Here is a 20,128-nt window from a genome sequence, read left to right as displayed (position 1 = left end):
AAGATTGTTCCTACCCTCTGTATGAAATATAAAGTTTCCAAAAAGCTGGTCTGGGTAAATGTAAAAGTGGGTCAGAAATGGCAAAACTGTACATAGCTACTTTTGGAAATGTGTCAAAAATGTGCAAAAATTGGTCACTGGAGCGGTGTAAAACTTTGGTCGAATGCTTCGGTGGATGAATGGCAAAACTATCTTTACGGACTGGTTGAAACGTGACAAAAGTTAAACAAATATTTGTCTAAATCTTATCAAATAAACGTATATTTCTCAGTAAATGAGATCAGTGGCAAAAGTGCTCCCACTTATATATATATATATATATATATATATATATATATTATATATATATATATTTAAATATGTATATGCCGGTATGTGTGTGCGCGCAAGTGTCTTTGTATAATATAGTATTGGGAAAAAAATGTAAATTAGAAAATAATATATTTGAGGAAAAATACATAATAATGAAAAAAGTGACATGAATAATGCACAATTAAAAAAATTGTTTTACAGATAGGAAATACAAGGATATTCGAAATTATAAGTACAAATATATTGCAACAAAAAATAACAAAATGCCCCCAAAAAAAACAAAAATGACAATAACGTATGGAAAAATATAGAAAAATAACCGGCACAAACATTTTATGACAGATACGGTAACTGAAGACAAAGCACCAAAAAAAATTACGTGAAAAATTCAAAAGTATCCAAACAAAATTCAAAATAATAGACAAAAACAGGAAATAATCCTAAATAGTACACAAAAAATATATATATACATATTTGGTGAAGAATAAACAATCATACAAAAGCACCTGCATATTAAACAGTCGAAAATCATGCTAAACATTACACAAAAATACCAAAAATTTTAAATAAAAATATTCAAGTATACAAAAATAAATGTTGAAAATATAAGAAAATAATGCTAAACATGAGGCAATTCAAAAATGTGAAAAATGCAAAATTACTAGCCCAAAAACACAACTATCAGTGTCCTCTTTTATATCGTCATCATCTTCTATGTTTGGCACCGTATTCTTTATTTGTTTGCTGTTTCAGCACTGGACAGAAGCGAAAAGACAAGTACTCATTTTAAAGACTAAATATGGTATAACTGCGGCTATCAAATAAGTTTATAATCACTTAGCCTACCAATTAGCTCATTGATTTATCCACCCCTTGGCTACGTTGTTTTCGCACGATTTTACATAACTACACGCGCACGTGAGGTGCAGCAGGTGTTATTTTGTCCGCTGGGACTCGCCGTCCTCATCCTCTGTGTTTGACTTTGAGTGTGTTTGGCTTTAAAAGGCGGCGCCCAGCCCGGTGTCTGGCGTAGATGATTCTGATAAAGCCGTTGAAAGTTTGAGTTTTCATTTGATTAATGGTTGCAGCGTTGGAACAATACCAGCAAATGAATGCATACAGATTTCTCAGTATTTTATGACGGAATTTGAATTTTCGGAACCTGCCTCGCAGTAATAATCAATACGTCGCCACGCACAGCGAGCCGCGGTCAATTATCCGTGTCACGCATTTTGGAAGCAGCGACGTCTTATTGTTTTGGCAAACGTGACCAGATGGAGATTTACTCATCCGGAGTGTTGCTTAAGTTTGCAGTCATCGAACCCCCCCACCCCCACCCGTACCCCAAGGCGTTGCCCACCAGTGCTAGATTACGTCTCTGCTCGTGTTTACCCATCGTACAACAGAAAGGATTTATTCGCCCATTTTAACGGGATTCACGGCAAAAGTTGCCCGAAATTGCACAACCGGTCAGACGTTTTGGATTGAAGAAGCCATTTTTGGCAGTTTACATGAAAAACGGGCCTGGAATATATTTACATTTTTTTAAAAAAAGACTGATGCGCAAACTTGAACGGGGAGTTGACCACTTTGGTTTGAATCGGCCATTTTGCGGGGGAGTCCCGTGGACTAGTTTGTGTCCGCTGATATTTTGGATAACGTCCCACCGGCCTGGTACCCCGAATTGCCGGCGGTGGGCTATCTCTCTTTGGTACCACGTTGCTATGATCGAAAACTTCTTTTTGGTTGAAACTAACAGCGTCGCCATCCGTTCCCGTCTTCCAAGGCGATTGCGGTGTTCAACCCGCTAACAAACGAGTAAAATGGCCGGTCGAGGAAGCGGGAGTGATCTTATTCTCACGGTCTCATGACAGGCTACAAAGGGGACCATTCACCACCAATCCTGTCCCCCCCCAATGACCATATCAAATGTCGGCGCTCCAGTCGGACGGCGCTGCCCGCAGCCGTCCCCTCACCGTGCGAAGGTGGCAACGCGTCGCTGTTCGATTTAAAAAGAGCGTTTAAAGACATCCGTGTCGCTTTTACAGTACCGGGTGTTGTTTTTGAGGGTTCTCCATTGTCGACACAGGCAAACAAATTCCTGATGGGCGTGTCCCCGATAGATTCTGCTGAACAGGTTCTATGCCTGCTGCTCCCTTTGCTATTACCCAATCGGGCCTCGGAGGCACACCGGTGGCCTGAAACCGCAACGCCGTCGTTATTGTCCCAAGCGGGCCACCCTCAGGTCTTTGAAGTGGTCCCTTATCTTGAGGATGGGATGTCATGGTATCCCGTTGGGTTTCAAGGCCATTGCGAGTTAGAACGCAAAACAATAAAGCTGATTATGATTATGATTATGAATCTGCCAGTGTAAGGAGTAGGTCAATGCTTTTTAACGTTGCTCTGATGCCGTTTGAAACGGGTTTGACATGCTAGACAACGGATATCATCAGAGGCTGAGGAAAAAACTGTATTTGTCCGCGGAGGTTTGTGGCCCCCGATCGCGAGACGCGCCCCCCGTCCTCTCGCCCCGTCCCCGTCATCTGAGTCATTGAGGAATGCCGACTGTTTACAGTGCTGTTACCGTGCCCCCCTCGCGCAGGGCCCGGAGAGAGATCCAGAGCGGCCATGTGAGAGATCCGAGCGCATTCAGCAGGTTCTTTTGTCTGAGCTGATGACCAGCTGGTCCCACATCCTGCCCGCCACTGTCCTCCCCCTCCCACTCCTCCCCCCACGCCCCAATCTGGTGTGTGTGAGCAAATTTGTGCTAGTGGTGGGCTATAATTTATTCCTGAGAAGGATTAACAAGTGGGGAAGGGATGGGGAGGAGTGCAGGGGTCTTTTCCCCCCCCATGCTCGAGGAAGTGATCTAGGAACTGAGCCCCCCACTGATCCTCCCCCGGTCCTTTGGGGATCTGATGTTGGGATCATCCAGTCGTGAATTGATTGTTCTTCTTTTTTTTTTTTTTTTTTCTCCCGTCGCGTCAACTTTTGTCTGACACAGCAAATTTATCGGATGAAAACAAATAAAATAATTCAAATGGACAATTTGGCCTCACAGTTCCGAGGACCCGGGTTCCATCCCGGACTCGCCCGTGTGTGGCGTTTTCATGTTCTCCCCGTGCCCGCGTGGGTTTTCTCCAGGTGAGCACTCCGCTTTCCTCCCACATCCCAAAAACATGCAACATTAATTGGACACTCAATTGCCCCAAGGTGTGATTGCGAGTCCGGCTGTTTGTCTCTCCGTGCCCTGCGATTGGCTGGCGACCAGTTCAGGGTGTGCCCCTCCTCCTCTCCGTTGACAGCTGGGATAGGCTCCAGCGCTCCCCGTGACCCTCGTGAGGATAAGCGGCAAAGAAAAGGGATGGATGGAAAATAGACAATTTTTTTCATGAAATAAAACTTTAAAATTATTATTTTTTTAATTATTAATGAATTGATTCTCTGCATTATCATTTTAATACACTAATAAGTGTGTCTGTGCTATCTGACTTTGAATTTCTAACGCTAACATCAAATTTCTAATAATTATGATAATTTTTTTTTACCATCAAATAATTCTGCGTCAAAAATCTCATTCAATCTCAGATAGCACAAAAAGTCCAATTTCTAACATTTCTTAAATTAGAATTCAGGACATTTTTAACAGAATTGCTGCCTGTGGTCATTTTTTGGTATGAAAACAAATACTGAAACTATTAAAACCTATACCTAAAGCCTTTTCAAAGAAAAAAAATACAGCAAACCTGCCCTAAAAATGAATTAAAATTCCATAAAAAAAAATTCAAGATGAAATAATAATAAAAACAACTGAAAAATCAAAAAACTATTCCACCCTTGCAAACCACCCACCCACCCGTGCGCGCATCCCGCCATCTGTCCTCCCCAGGCACTCGCCCGGTCGCCAGCGACAAAGGTAAACACGGAAGCAAAGCGCCGGTGAATAATTAATGGCCGTGGTTATGGCGACGGCAGCTGTTTGACACGGAGGAGCCCGGGAGAGGATCACCAGACGCGCAAAAGCAAAAACGACGCTCACGGCTAACAAACAAGGGCGAAGGCTGACGGATGACTCGGCTCATCGAGTTGCTACCCGGCGTGTACTTTACTTTACAGCCCGTCTCTTCGGGAGTCGCCCGTGTTTATGAATCAAATATTTGTGCCGAATGTGGACTCACAAGTCTGACGTGTTAATTAGCTGGGATGGGATGAGTCCTTTGGCACACAAGGCCCGTTCACAAAAAAAAAAAAAAAAAAAAAAAAGTATAATAAAGTTGAGATGTATTTGTTCTGGATTTAGCGGACTCAGTGCGAACAAAATAGTCTGTGTTTTCGATGAGTCCATTAACTTGAGTTTGTCTTCATCCATCCATTTTCTTTGCCGCTTATCCTCACGAGGGTCGCTAGGAGTGCCGGAGCCTATCCCAGCTGTCAACAGAGAGGAGGAGGGGCACACCCTGAACTGGTCGCCAGCCAATCGCAGGGCACATGCAGACAAACAGCCACACTCAGAATCACACCTAGGGGCAATTTAGACTATCCATTTATTCCTGGTTACAAGCCTAACCCAGTACATTTGTGAAGGAAATACCATTTGGTACATATATAAGCCACACCTGTGTAAAAGCCGCAAGTGCCCACATTGAAACATGAGATATTTACAAAGAAAGACGCTACACAAAGAGACTTTTCTTTTTAATACCTTAGCTTAGCTTAACATAGCGACAACACGGTAATACGAACAGAGATGGTTAAAAAACAAAACAAAACATACCGGTAAAAACAAAAAAACAGCCTCGACAGCTACACAGTGGCAACATGGTAGCGCGGCACTAACAGGGCCTGTTAAAATAAAAACAAAAAAAATCACTGAGACATGGCAGTAACAGAGCAACAACACGCTAGCACAGTGCTAACGCTATCTTAAACAAACAAAAAAAAAAAAAACATACCAGTACAAGTCACTTCCTCGGCACAAATATTCCACCGGTCTCACTCTTACCTTTTCCACTCGAGTGCCCCCTTGCAGCCGTTAAAAAACTGCAGCTGTCGCCGCAGGGTTGAAAGCGTGTGAAAAAAGTCGCGGCTTGTAGGCTGGAAATTACGGTAATGTTGGATGTTTTTGGGATGTGGGAGGAAACCGGAGTGCCCGGAGGAAACCCACGCAGGCACGGGTAGAACATGCAAACTCTTTACCAGCTGAGCCATCGTCTTCATTGTCCGCTAACTCTCCATCCGCTAAGTTACTACCAACCGAAGCGTCAGTTGCGGCTTTTCTGGTAAGTCGGACTCGTATGTCTGAATTATCAGTCTGCGTTAAATTTGGAATCCACGGAAGTCTACTCCATTCACTATTTTGGGCCCGTTGCACAGTTTTGGGTGACGCTGCCAAAAACACAGACGACAAAAAAGCTCCAGTTTGTTTTCACACGGGTCAAGTAGATCTGTCAGCATCCAGGGTTTGGTCGCGTTGATTTGTTGACGCGCGCGTTCCTCGTGTAGATTGCTTTTGTTTCGGGAGCGTCCCCCGCCGACAGGAAGCGGCAGAATCGAGCCAGCCGTGGAATGCCCTGTATTTGTGCGACCGTTTTAGCGCTTTAGTGTAAATTGATGGAAAACTGCGGAGCAAGAAGATTACTGCAGTCTTCATACCCAAGCACTTATGATGGTGCTGATGATAAGAAACAAAGTGCCATGATTGTTTGTATTATTCAGCCCGAGGCCTCCAGAGTGAGGAGAACGCAGCATATTGATGCTATGGTCGTGTTGCTTAAGTGATTCTTCTCCGCTCAGTCAGTCACATCAATTCAGCGTATTATAAATCTGCAAGCAATGGGTATTTGAACACAAACAGTGCAGTAACACATGAAGATAGACAATATAACAACAGTCTCAGGGGTATATAGATCACATACAGTGGTACCTCGGTTTTCGAACTTCTCAGTTTTTTGTACAAATCGGTTTTCGAACGAAAATTTCGAGTTTTTTTTTTTTTTTTGGTTTGGTTTCGGTATTCGAACGCCCCGACCAGGTGATTCACGACGATTTGTTATTGTGCTTTCCAATGCACCCCAGAAAAAAAACAGAAATAAAGCATTTTAACTTCATATGTATTTCTACTATGTTATTGTGCTTTCGAACGCACCCCCGAAAAAAACCAAAAATAAAGTATTTAAACTGTACATATATTTCTACTATGCAGTTTATTATCAGGAAAAGCTAAAAAAAAAATCGCTTTAAAAAACAAATTTTTCAGCTTGGAACGCATTATTTAATTTTCCATTCATTGTAATGGGAAAACGCGCTTCGGTTTTCAAACGTTTCGGTTTTTCAATCGGCCTTCTGCAACGGGTTGTGTTCGAGAACCGAGGCACCACTCTACTTGTTTTTAAAAAGACGTAAGCATCACCAGATCAACTTTTAAACCGAGCAATTTTGCACATTGCCCTTTTTAACAGGAAGTGGAACAAGTTTTGCACAAATATTGCTTGACGTCGGCACCCGAGGGTCGGTCGCCGAAAAGTTCCCCCCAAAGTGTGTCCGTCGAGCTCCATTGTGTTCGTCTCCCACCCCGCCGGGCCGCTTCCAAGTGACGTTTCCCCCCCTCCCGCGCTCGCGAGGTCAGCCAAGTGCCGCGCAACAATATTAACTCCGGCGATCCGGGGAAAAAAACTCCTACATTGGCGCCTTGAGATGAATCGAATTAGCACCTCGGTTTGTCATCGGGATACCTGCGATGAATTAACGAGTTTTCAGGTGTGCCGTGACTCCCTTCAAAAAGCCGCAAGAAAGAATTGCGATAATAGTAAACGGAGCAATTCCGAGAGGGCCCGGGGCCGGTTGAATACTCGTTCCCAGTGTAATTAGCTCAGCGTGGTTGTGTTTGCACTGCGGCACTTGACACAGGCATGCCTGGAATCTCCTGGAGTTTGTCCTGCCTCAAACGCCCCCCCCCCCCCCCCCCCCCCACTCCACTCCACCTCTCACACACTTGAACTTACTCATTGCACATTCCCTTTGGCGAACACAAACACACACACTGAAGTGCACGCAGCACACATTTTACTCCTCCACAATTCTCAAGGTAGCGTCCAGTAAACGCTACGCTATCCGTTTTTTAAATTAAGTTAGTCATCGTTCTTTGGGGATGCTAACGAGATCCCGAGGAAAATTTGCAGATCGGGCCTTTTTTTGTTTTTGTTTTCCCGTCTATGTTTTGGTAGTGATTAGCGTGGGAAGAGCCGGTGTGCGACGTTTGACATGCTTCCACTCAGCAATTCAGGAGAGGACAATTCCAATTTTGGATTACCTTTGGTTGTCCCCACCCCCAAACGGTGAAAACAAAGATTTCGGAGCTTTATTTGCAATGTTAGGAATCTGGGAAATTTTCATCATACCATTAATTTTAACCCTTTGTGTTGCATTTCACATTTTTGTTTTTCCCGCCGAGAGTGATAAAGTACAATTCCTGTTGTTGAACACCAAAGTCGACAATATGACGGCAAGACTGCAAACGTGTAGCGCAAGAGCGGCGCTAAGTACTGAAAATCGGGACAGTTATGGTCTTGGTATTTCACTTTTTTCCCCAATGAAGACCTCCACAAACTAAACCAGGAGTCTCAACACAGAGGACCTTAAATGTATTTAGTTTTTGGATAATGGTATCGGTCAGTACTGATAGCGAGGGTGGATGACTTCAAAAACTTGGGGTCAACAATACAGAGCAATGGAGAGTGAAGAAACGGGTCCAAGCGGGGTGGAACAGTTGGCGGAAGGTGTCTGGTGTTCTATGTGACAGAAGAGTCTTCGCTAGGATGAAGGGCAAAGTTTATAAAACGGTGGCGAGGCCGGCCATGATGTACGGGTGAGAGACGGTGGCACCGAAGAGACGACAGGAAGCAGACCTGGAGGTAGCAGAAATGAAGATGTTGAGGTTCTTGCTTTGAGTGAGCGGGTTGGATAGGATTCGAAACGAGCTCATTAGAGGGACAGCCAAAGTTGAATGTTTTGGAGACAAGGTTCCAGAGAGCAGACTTTGATGGTTTGGACCCGTCCAGAAGCAAGAGAGTCTGAGGATGCCAGGCAAAAGAGTGAGAGGAAGACCAAAGAAAAGGTTGATGGATGTGGTGAGGGAGGACATGAGGACAGTGGGTGCTCGAGAGGAAGATGCAGCAGATAGGCTTAGATGGAAAATGTGACGCGCTGTGGCGACCCCTGACGGAACAAGCCGAAAGGAAAGGAAAGGAAAGGAAGAAGGTGTCAGTCAGTACTGGCTTTCCCTTTGTTGCACTGCTTTTCGCAATCCGATACAAGCCAGGTGCCAATTTCACACTTTTGAAAACGAGTTAGCAACACTAGCCAGATCAGGGAGGGGTCACCATTCCAAACCGAGATGAACCGAAGTGGTCCGGCGCAGTGGAAATGCGCCTTCACATAAGAGACTCTTAACGTTTATTTCCCTCACAATGGAAAGATTGTCCAATGGAAGGGGGACCATTCACTGGCATTTACTGGAAAAGATGATTCAGTGATGTGTACGCCGCCGCCTGAACAATGAGGCCATTGTGCCAAAGCTGCTTATCCTCGCACAAACGCACACAAGTGAGGAACTTGTGTCATGTGTCCTGGGTTCATGCATGGACGCCATATTATTATTGCGCGTAGACGAAAGCACTTGTGTTCCTTCTGGACTTGGACAATCCATCTCCTCTAAGCGTAGTCGGTCATACACAAGGGATCGTGGTGGATAAGTGTTCCGATTGCCCGAGTCAGGAAAAACGCTGCCCGCTGTAAGGCGAACGCTCAGCGTGCTGAGCTAGGCAGCAGGGAAAAAAAGAGAGCGCCGTTGACGGGACAAAGTTCAAAGAGCTTCCAGCTGCTTTGAATGTCGTTTGGTTTGCAAATCGGCAGCGGTGACCGACCACTGTACCGGCTCCTCCGCCACCGCCCCTGTTTTTAGTCACCAATGCGGCGATTTTTGGCCCCCCGATACGGCGATGCGGGCGGATTAACTGGTCTATTTATAAAACATTGGCTGGGGCTCACTTTGCCGTGTCAGAGAGCGTAACCCATCAGTGACATATTTGATAAGACACATCCTAAATATTCTATAAAAGTTCAAAAGCAAAATTAAGAATAAACCTGTAGACTGAACAAGAAAGCGGAATATCCTTCAGTTTTGGTGATTTAGCTAGAAAGGCCTCAGAAAGATTTTGGTCGTTTTGGCCTTGTACATGCTAGTACTCTTTAACCATGTGTACTTGAGCCACGTAAGTAGCCTCTTAAGCCCACAATGCCGTTGCCACCTGCTCACTCTCAATCTTCCTAGGCCAGCACCGCGTCAGAGGCTTTACATTCACGTCTTGTACTTTGTGCGCTGATCGCAAATCTGCAGCTGTCAGGCTAACAGAACTCCCGAAGCTGAGCGTTTTGGGTTGCGCGTTTGGGGCCTGCGTCCTGTGAAACATTCTTTAATTCTATTCCCAAGAGGCAAAAGGGGGCGGCGGGGGCACCTGTTGTCACTTTGGTTGTTCATTAACCCCGTTGATGTTGACTTGTAAAAGCGGCGGTCACCCGCTGTTGGAGTAATTGAAGTATTATACGCTCCCCGAGTCGTCTTCATCGTTGGCCTCCAAAAGAGGCGCTCCTGATTTTCCGTTGTGGTTCTGTGTGGGCATTTGCCACACTAACCCAGATTGATTGTGGGACCGTGTGCCTTAAATGACACGGGATCTTCCCTAGGAACCACCCGAGATGTGCCCACGTGGGCCAAAACCTTCCATTAAAAAAAAATCATCCAGGTGTTTCCTGGAGAACTCCCTGCGAGTTGGATGAATCTCAGGAAGGATTTCACATTCGAGGTTCCACATTCCACATCTCCAATGACAAAAAAAAAAAAAAAAATCCATTCACTGGTAAATGTCCGGGTTTTGAAGCCATAAAGCAACATCTAAAACACTTGGACCTTCAATTTGTACTTGGGATTTTTCTCAGAGAGTTTGGATCACAGTGGTTAAGTTCATTGGTCAAGGTCTTACAGTCATAAATCAAGAAACTAATGACTTGGGACTTTTGTACCGATTGTTAAACAAAGCTATGCCATAGGTACCTGAGGATTTCTCTCAAAGACTCACAGGACTCAAGTCATTGGTCAGTGTCTTGGTCAGATAGCCCTAAACAACACCTGAATGAGTTGGATCTTTGACGCAGTCTGATGAATTCTCTAACTGACTTTGTACCAAATGTCAGTCCCTGGTCCGTGTCAAAGTCTTACGGCCATAAAGAAAGACCTTTGTCCGTGGATGTACCAATTAGTTTGACTCAAAGTTATTCCATTGTTCCTCGCGAATCACCCCTTGGCACTTGGCACCAAACTAGTCCAGTCATTGGTCAAGTTCCAGGAACATAAAGACTTGAATCTTTGTTCTTGCATGTAAATTTCTGGTAAACACCGAATACTCGGCTTCGGGCGTTCTTTGTTGCCTTCATGAGTGCAGTAATCCGAAAGGTGGACATCACCGCTAAAGTCAGCGAACCTGCCTACCACATGGACACTCCTACCACCCTCAGGCCCAGGTCCAGGTCCAGGTCCAGGACCTCGGGGCTGTAGGAGGGGCTTGCCAGTCAGGCCAGCTTCAGCACAGCCTCATTCTCGCTGTGTGGCCCGTCAGGGTGACTGCAGTCGGATAAAGGCCGGCGAGGCCGAAAGTGCCACTTAAATGCAACGCAAACAGTTGTTTTGGAAACGGACACCCAAAGACAGCCACTTGACTTGCGCGACTATATCATCTTCACGGATGCGTGTGCAGCGGAGGGAAAACATCATGAAAGCAAACAAAATAATTACAGTGGTACCTTGACTTACAAGTGCTCCAACCTACAATTTAGAATTTGTGGATATTTTCGGGTGACGCTTTTAATATTTTGTATTTTCAAATGTTCGTCGCATAAATGTTTTTCAATGCGGTTACATTTGTGTATTTTTCATATAATACCTTTGCATTTTTAGACGATTAGGAGATCTATTATTGCCCCGGATCTCATCAAGTGTGGTTAAGTTTAAGTTTTTTGCATCTCATTCCTCGTCAGTATTTTTGGTGAAGTGCTCAAAACGGTCGGTGTAGTTTTTCAGAGGACGTCACGGCTGACCTGGATGACCTCTACCTTTGCGTACGTGCCAGGAACAGACGACAGGATTCAGACAATTTCGAGAGGGGAAGCAAAAAAAAAAAAAAAAGCCAACTATGGGAAAAAAATGGTTGATTTTGATGGTGGACACAGTTGTGACAAATCTACTAATCCTGGCAGCACTAGTACCAACGTATAATGGACTGAAGATTAAAGTTCACTTGAGTTTAATGGTCAGTGACTGAAGCTTTTTTTGATCCCAGTCCTCCGTGGGAGTCCCCTTTTTATTAATGACCCGCCGCTCCGAACAACTCCCCTTGTTTATCGGCCATTCTCTCCCTTTTGTTGGCCCATCTCCACTTGCTGCTTTCAAGTCGCCAATCCCTCCATTTTTAGCCCTCCTTTCTCCTCGCCGCGGTGCCCTTTTAGACAATGGAGGAATCCCCCGGACAGGGCCCGGGCGCTGGGCGGGGTGGGGGGTGGGCTGGTCAGCGCGAGCTGGCCTGGGATTGTCTTCTGCGGGTTGGCTTTTGTCCCTCGATCCTAAGAAAACAGGGGGGAAACCGTAAGGGAGGAGGAAAAGGAGGGGTTAGGGGGGCATTCATGTGTAAAATTATTTGACTGCGTCACTGCTGAAGAGAGAAAACAACTTCCACGTCCCTCAACCCATTCAAACTTTTAAATATTCACAGAATTCAACCTTTTTGACCACCTTTTAAGAATTGCCACGTTTCCAGACCGATTCAAACCATTCCGACTTCACACCTCAACCAAGACAACCATTTATCGTTTTGCGAAATGACCACATTTTCACTAAAACATTCGACACTCCTCCACCTGAGTTTCTTTATCGATTCCAAGTCTCGCATTCCACATTTTGATCAATTCATATAAATGCCCGACATTTCAGAGCAGTCTCAGCTCTCCGGCATTCGCAGGCAATTTCGAAAGAAAGTCGGAAGTGGGGTTTCTACTTCACTTCCTTTAACTGCTGCCAAGAAAACTATTTTTCGCCTGGTTTGTTATGTTAATGTGCGTTCCTGGGATCATTTGTGACTACCATGACAATAGCGTGCGGTAATGAAGGTCCGTTCTGACCAAGTTATCCACTCAGCCATGTCCCCTTGAAGAATCCTGGCCTGTTTCAAGAGGCTCTGTGCGGCCCGCGCTCGCGCCCCCCCCCCCCCCACCTCGTCCTGCTGCTCCATTGTTGTTTTCGCTGAGCGTCGCTAGGCTGCATCGCTGTGGACCGTTTAGTATTGGACAGTTCGGGGAGGGGGGGGGGGCGCGGATCAAGAATTGCCACAGGATCTGGAGGCGCGGGAATGTGTGAATCAGAATTGGACTTCCAATGGAAGTGAAGCATGTGAGTAAAACTGGGGGAATTTTGGTCAGAAGCATTTTTGGGCTGAATTCCTCGCAAGGGCCTGTTTATTGCTGCTTTAATGTAACTTGTGTGTGTGTGTGTGTATTAAAGGTCTAACGGATTCCTTTAACTGGAACACTGCGTCCTCTGTGACCATGTAGAGCCCTACCTCACAGCCTCCCCCTTGCATAGCTGATTTTAAAACCAGTACGTTTGGGAGCCATTTGACAAACATTCCCCGCTGTGAATTTACACATCTCTCACTGACGTTCCTTGGGCTAATCCACGTTAAATATGCACGTGCGGCGCCGAGTGCCGTCGTTCCCCGTAGGCTCATCCAAAGAAACCCTTGAGAATTTGTAAACACCTTTGGATGTTGACGTGATGAGCTACTGCACAGAAGATCTCCCTTGTCTGTGGAATGCTAATCAAAAATGCCACTGACATGCTAACTGGATCGGTAGTCGCAATTTTAAAACCCTTTGAGCAACGGGTGTTTGATAGAGGTTAGATAGATGACATAATACTCACAGGCATATATTCTTTATCTATGAAAAATGACTAGTATTACAGTGTCAATAAGTCACAGTAGTAGAAGTACTAACCTTCGTTTGGAACAGATTAACGGAGTTTCCATTGATTTCAATGGAAAAAGATGATTTGAGTTACACATTGGTCCCTCCCCCCACTTTTCTCAAGCGGCTCAACTAAACAAAACTCGTAAATTGAGGTTAGTCAAGGTACTAGTCAAGTGCGTAGTGTTTTCATCGAGACTCCATGCTGCCCTCAGGTGATATTACCCCGGCCCCCATTTCACGTTCTCACCTCCTTCCCGATAACGACCCGCATTATAAAACCTCCGCGGCTCGCACCTACACGCCGCCTCACTCGGCAAATTGTCTCGTTCAAGACCTCGAGTGAACTCCAGGAAGCGTCTGTGACTTTGGTAGTGGTCGACAAAATCCCACCATATTCTCTTGTTTCCAACTGACCTAGTGAACTTGATTTTAAAAATGAAATAAAATTAAAACGCCGCATTGTTTTGGTTAGTTGCAGGCACATTGAGCGCTTAATGTTTATGTTTTTGTAACGTGTTTTCAAGCTTGGTGTTTACTTCCCGAAAGCCCAAAGTGTTTGATTTGATTCCTAATCAATGGCCATTTGTGTGCGCGAGAGAGCGCTTTTAATATTATTACAGCCCCTAATGACGCATGGATGCTATTACGAGAGCTCAGGAATGCACTGATGCAAAGGTTTTTCCGGTTTTGTTTTATTGGATGATTGGTTGATTGGTTTAGTCGGGGGCGGGTGGACGATTTCGCTGGGAACGTTGCGGTCATTCCGTGTCGGGGAAATACTTGTTTTAAAACCTCCTGTTGTGATCCCTGGCACACCCAAAAAGTTCCTTGAATCATATCCATATGTTTTTTTTTGGTTTTTTTTTTTTAATATTGATATAGTTGTAAACTTTGAAACGTTTCAGTTTTGACCAGACCACCCGCAGAATACCGGGGGTTAAATTATGGTGAAGTAACCTAAAAATGGGCTGTGCTGACATTGATTAGCGATTCAAGGCGCTCTCTCGACCTGTGTGGTCACATGTTCCCTCCAAGCTCCCGTTTCCTGTTCCTGTCACGTGACACCGGCGCTGAATAACAAGCCAACGCCCTGGTCTGCGTCTGGCATCAGGTGCTTTACCTGCCGCCTCCCGACCTTTTTCCATCGCTCCGCCCTTCTGTCATGCGGGTGACGCAGCCACGACCGCATTTGAGAGCAGGAAATGTCCGTCGCAAAAAAGCTGCCCGGCGTGATTGTCCTGCTTCCTCCTCTGTCATCTTGTATACAAATAACAAATTTGCTTTTTTGGGAGGGGGGGAATATTATCTGACTCGAGCACATGTTCAGGTCTCTTAACATTTGATTACATTTCGATTTCCCTACAGCGAAATCAGTTGACAAAAGCATTTTCTCCCGTCGTCTGCGCCGGCGACCTCCGGTTTGATTTGAATTAGCGTCCAGACTCCCGAGCAAGTCATCAGAGGAATCCCCGGTAACGACTTTATACAAATTGACGCCGCCTGTTTGCCAAGAGTGTGCGCGTTGGCGTTTGGAGAGGCCGAAACACTGAGTCCTCTGTGGATGCCACTTGAGGGACTTCATCGCGCCCGAAGAGCAGACGACGACATACAGAAGGCAAAGGGTGCCTGTTGGCGGAGTGAACCGTCAAGACACTTGGCACTGATGCATAAAACAAAGCGCTATCTGTTTGCATTCATTTTGTTTATAATAACGACAACATTCCGATTTCCGGCAGCACTTTGGCGGTATTTCATCCATATTTTCACTCTGATGTTAACCTTTCTTAGAGAAGCATTCCGTTTACCACGGCATAATTATAATTTATAGACATACGTACGCATACGTCATCGAGCGGTCTGCACGTTTGCAGGTCGGGCGAAAGTCTCGGAGCGAAAAGATGAAGATCGTGTCGGGGAAATTGATAAAAACCACGGGGTAAAAAAACGGTTTCAGATGGGCGTGGCTTGAAAAAAGTAGAACAGTGCAGATAGGAATGAAAACGGTATCAATATGTCTAACCAAACGCATAAAAAGTGGACGTTCCCGGCAAAGTGCTGTGCACTCTGCGTTCCGATATGATCAATTATGGAAGCCGATAGGACCAAAAAATATCCAGGAGCGTATCCAAACCAGGAAACACAATGGTAAGTTGGACGTTGTTTGGACTCATAGTTCAAGTTTTCAAAATATTACGATTGCCCTGTATTTACACTGTTACAAGTAACCAGAGGTCATCATTTAACAATGTATTTTATATAAAAATAATCTCCCCTCCCACACACAATTTTTTCATCCCTGAATTTTGTCTCGCAAAAGTCTGCTTCAACGCTAATATACGATCCGAAAAGCCATAGACGGGCTAATGGGTACTAGCAAAGAGGTCAGGGTAATTATAAATCTCGAAACAACTGCTACACAAACGGAGCGGCAACACATAGCAACATACAGCATACAACCAAGCAAAACTACTCAGAGGGATGTTTCTCTTTCCTCCGTGGGAACGACTATTTCTTGACCTCATTTGGGACTTTTTCTGACTCTTTCGGCGCATCTTTTCTACTAGACACCAGCGGTGCCCGCCATGTTCCAATTCGATGTGTTACTTCACTAAAGGCACCCAACTCTACGTTTGAATTTGTATAAGTATTGGAAAAAAATATTTGGACTAACGTGGTTGTATTTCTCAAATGTATGTAAGTAGGTCAACAGGTAGAATTTTTTTTTTTTAATGTTAAAAAAAAAAAAAGAATGAAGAAGCCGCAATGCAGCATGATATCGTGGGGAAAGACTTTATTTTGATCTTGAACAAATACTGGTTCAGTGCCCAATGTTGATTCTTCAACAAATATTCCCATTGTTCTTCATGTTTTCATGTCAGAATCCCCAAATGGGGGGAATCCGAAAAATGCTTGGTCGTCAGAGATGAACATTTTTTTTCAATTTATTTGCACTGACGCGACAGTTGTGGTTTGAGCAGTCAGGAAGTGACCCAGATGCACACTGTACATCCTGAACAATACATCTTTACTTTTTTCCCCACTTTTCTTGATTGTCGTCGCTCCCCGAGAGCCGACGTGTAACATCCTGCGTGTGTGTGTCTCCCCCCCCCCAACCCCCCCCACCTCCCCTCTGCAGCCTTTCTTCAGACTATTGAACCTCCGGAAACTGGGCCTGAGCGACAACGAGATCCAGAGACTGCCCCCTGAGGTTGCCAACTTCATGCAGCTGGTGGAGCTGGACATATCCAGAAATGGTACATTTGCATGGATCCCATTTTTTTTTTTTATCATATCAATGCGTATCTCTCGCCATTTGCTCGAAGCTAGCTGGGATTGGCTCCAGGTTTCCCACAACCCTTGTGAGGATAGGCGGCTTGGATAATAACACAACATCTTTTTATAGTTTACTGGCAAACTAAACATTCAACAAAGGGAATTACACTTTGTCATCAAAGCAATTGAACAACGTTGCCGCACAAATTCCCACCGCTAGCATGATGCTAACACATAATGGAAAACGGCAATGGCAGGCTAACGATTGGCATCGATAGTCGCGGTGGAATAACCCTTCATCCAAAGGACATTTGAACACAAACGGTGGCACAACACATGTAGAAAGACCATGTAAGAGTACTCACACGCATATATTTTTTATCCTCCACAAAAAAAAAACTGTTATTGTACCTTACTTAGTCACAGAGAAAATTGGCGATTCTTCTTCTTTGGTGTCATATGTATGACTATTACACAGGAAGGAGCAGCACAAAGTGAAGTGAATTATGAAATCATGACGCACGCACTGATTCATTTCTTGACATTCTATTGAATTATCTTTTTACTCTGTTGTGCGGTCAGCAAACGAATTAAAACTCGTAAGGCTCAGAGCACCTCCGTAGCGTGACTGCTTTTTTTTTTTTTTTTTCCTCGCCCTTGACATTCCCGCGCCAGGCCATCTGGTTGCGTTTAGAAGCAACTTCAAATGATTTGCTCCGCCGAGCCCTCGTAACGCGGCCCGCTCCTCCTCCATTCTCCTGCAGACATTCCCGAGATCCCCGAGAGCATTAAGTTCTGCCGGTCTTTGGAGATCGCCGACTTCAGCGGAAACCCCCTCTCCAGGTACGCCGAGCGCACGTGACGCACCTACGTGTCCGTGCGCACGGAATGCGCTCGATACTAAGTCAAGTCACGGCGGCGCTTTTGAGCTCGCCGCCACACAGGAAATCCCGTCTGCAGTAATTGCACAGGAGCCTGACGGAAAGTGATGCATTCATGTGACAATGCACACACAAACCCGTGCATTAAATATAATAAGGGTTTTATCAAGTGATTAGGGGTATATGATTTTTCACGGGAAATAAGGAAAAATGAAAAGCTTGCTTATATATCTGTCAGGAGTTTCTCCCCATTCATCAAGCGTGAGATTATACAACCAAATACTTGTCAAATGTCAACGATTGAGCCCTTTATGAATTTCGTGACATGACAACTAGGGTAATTTGCATAAAATTGCTCCTATACAGAGTTTTTCGTGACTCCACTGAAAAAAGACTGGATAGCGCATACACATCGATTGGTTGGAGCCACTTGGCCGCCATCTTGGTACTCCCAAAACGTGTGGAGGACACGGTTTACAGGTTTGGATTATGGCGGGGATTTTCTCAAAGTTTGGCATGTAGAATTAAAACTGGTCAAGTGAGCTTGACATTTTTTCATTTCTGGTAACATGAAAGATTTTTAACTCGACTTGGTAAGCCAAAAAAGGCGAAGTGCAAAGGAAAGACATAGAACACCGTGACTAGCAAGAAAGCTTGCATATTACCTCGGGCCCGATTTCAGTGACATGTTAACTTTTCCCAAAACAGCAAAAAACTAAGCATTTTTTTTTTTTTAAATAAAAACATTAAATTTCAAGTCAATCAGTTCGATATATTTTTGGTAATAAGGATTAGCAATGGTAAAATACATGCTAAGCGCATTGTTCATTTGTTATCTCTGTCAGAAAATTTCAACTTCTTTCCTTGCATTTGAAAATCAAATTCAATTTGTTCCGTCTTATGAAATTCATCAAAAAATTCACATAAAATGTGTTTTCTTGCTTATCTGCTGATGAGGTTTGGGAAAATATTGACATTGGTTTTTCGTGAAAAATGGTCGGCCTGTAAAGGTGAAGCAGAGACTGAGCAACAGCAACCGTAAACAAAACTTTGTTCAAGTGAACTAAGCTCATCAGAAAATAAAAAATAATCATTTATAAACAAACTTTAACAGTGTCAAAGTGAATCTTTCTAATTTACCTGTGGAATGTTCTATCAGAGCCACGAAAATGGCGAATAACGCACAGGTCGGCGCGCTTGTTTTGGGAGTATCAAGATGGCGGATGGCGACTTACGCTGCGGTGGCCAATGAGCCATCCAGTCTTTTTTTTTTTTTTTTTTTTTTTTTTTTTTTAGATCATTGGCTGCCTCCATACGTGAAAAGAAAATCCATGATTCTAACCCTGCTCCACCCTCTCCCCGGTTGTCCCGGTAACATAAATCATACTCTCCGTGGCGTGGCTACAAAAGAGGGTGTGAAGTGTACAGTATTTCTTGGTCTTCGGGGTGTTTTGATGGAAGCATGCGTTGCTAAGACGCCACGTGACTGTTTGAAGTTGTGAAGAAAATCGAATATGTAATACGAGTCCTTCCCTGGTGCAGTACAGCTCAGTGATGTCTTGTACTTTTCATGCAAAGCAGTGCAAACGTACAGCTGGTCATGCTATTCAACACTCCCACTTTTCTTTTTGCCACAGATTGCCGGATGGTTTCACTCAGCTGCGAGCGCTGGCTCACTTGGCGCTGAACGAGGTGTCGTTGCAGACTCTGCCCAGTGACATCGGAAAGTATGCGCACACGCCGGCTCGCTTGCGGGGTGCCGCCCTCCGTACCTACAGGCGATTTCAACTCTCCCCCCCCCCCCTTTTTTTTTTTTTTTTACTTTCTCAACTGGCTAATCCAGTCATAAATGCGCACGGTGAATTAATAGAAAAGAAATGTGTGAGCGCAAGATCTCAGTGACAGGAGCTAAATTTTACTCGGGCTGGATTTTTTTTTTTTCACACTGCAGCTCTAAGTGCTCAATTCCAATTTAACGCCCGAGTAGAATAATCCAAATGGTCAACATTGATTCCACGGCATTTCATTCATCGTTTCATTCATTGAAAATATTGTAACCCCGACTACTCAGCATTTGAGGGGGCGGGGGTAGTGGGCGGGAAGACAGATGGTGGAGCCCCTCGCCCACTGTGCCAGGCGGCCCAGATGAACAGACTTAGCTGCCATGTGACTAAGCAACCTCTCTTCCCCTCGCAGTCTGGCCAACCTGGTGACGCTGGAGCTGAGGGAGAACCTGCTCAAGTGTCTGCCCACGTACGTGTCACCCATTTATTATCTAATGCTGGGTGGGGCGTGGAGAGGCGGGGGGGGGGGGGGGGGGGACAAAAGTGTAACTTTACCCTTAGAATATTGATACCATTTTAATATATTTAGGCTTCTATTATCATGTTACTTTATTCTGACAAAAGTCAACCTTAATTGGTTTATATTTTTACTTATCATTAACGCAAGCATTTATTGTCATATCTTGATTTTATTCCCATAAAGGTAACTTTTTTTTGCTGGCATAATATTACAAATGTTATGACTTTATTCTCAAAATTAAGCAATTTCTCTCATAATCGCAAGCGTTTTCTGTTTTTTTTTTTTTT

General features: G+C 44.6%; 1 protein-coding gene across 7 annotated transcripts in view; it reads left to right on the top strand.

Moving 5' to 3' along the window:
- scrib (scribble planar cell polarity protein) overlaps window positions 1-20,128 on the top strand; it is a 57,000-nt gene that overhangs the window by 1,299 nt on the left and 35,573 nt on the right. For all 7 annotated transcript variants that reach the window (XM_061804902.1, XM_061804903.1, XM_061804900.1 and 4 more), the window contains exons 2-5: window positions 16,520-16,637; window positions 17,421-17,499; window positions 19,175-19,264; window positions 19,734-19,790. In XM_061804902.1, coding sequence (XP_061660886.1) covers window positions 16,520-16,637; window positions 17,421-17,499; window positions 19,175-19,264; window positions 19,734-19,790 — 344 coding nt within the window. The remainder of the gene's footprint in view (window positions 1-16,519; window positions 16,638-17,420; window positions 17,500-19,174; window positions 19,265-19,733; window positions 19,791-20,128) is intronic.

The sequence above is a fragment of the Syngnathoides biaculeatus genome, chromosome 19, assembly GCF_019802595.1.
Source record: "Syngnathoides biaculeatus isolate LvHL_M chromosome 19, ASM1980259v1, whole genome shotgun sequence".
Lineage (NCBI taxonomy): Eukaryota > Metazoa > Chordata > Actinopteri > Syngnathiformes > Syngnathidae > Syngnathoides > Syngnathoides biaculeatus.
This window is presented reverse-complemented; position numbering and strand designations above follow the sequence as displayed.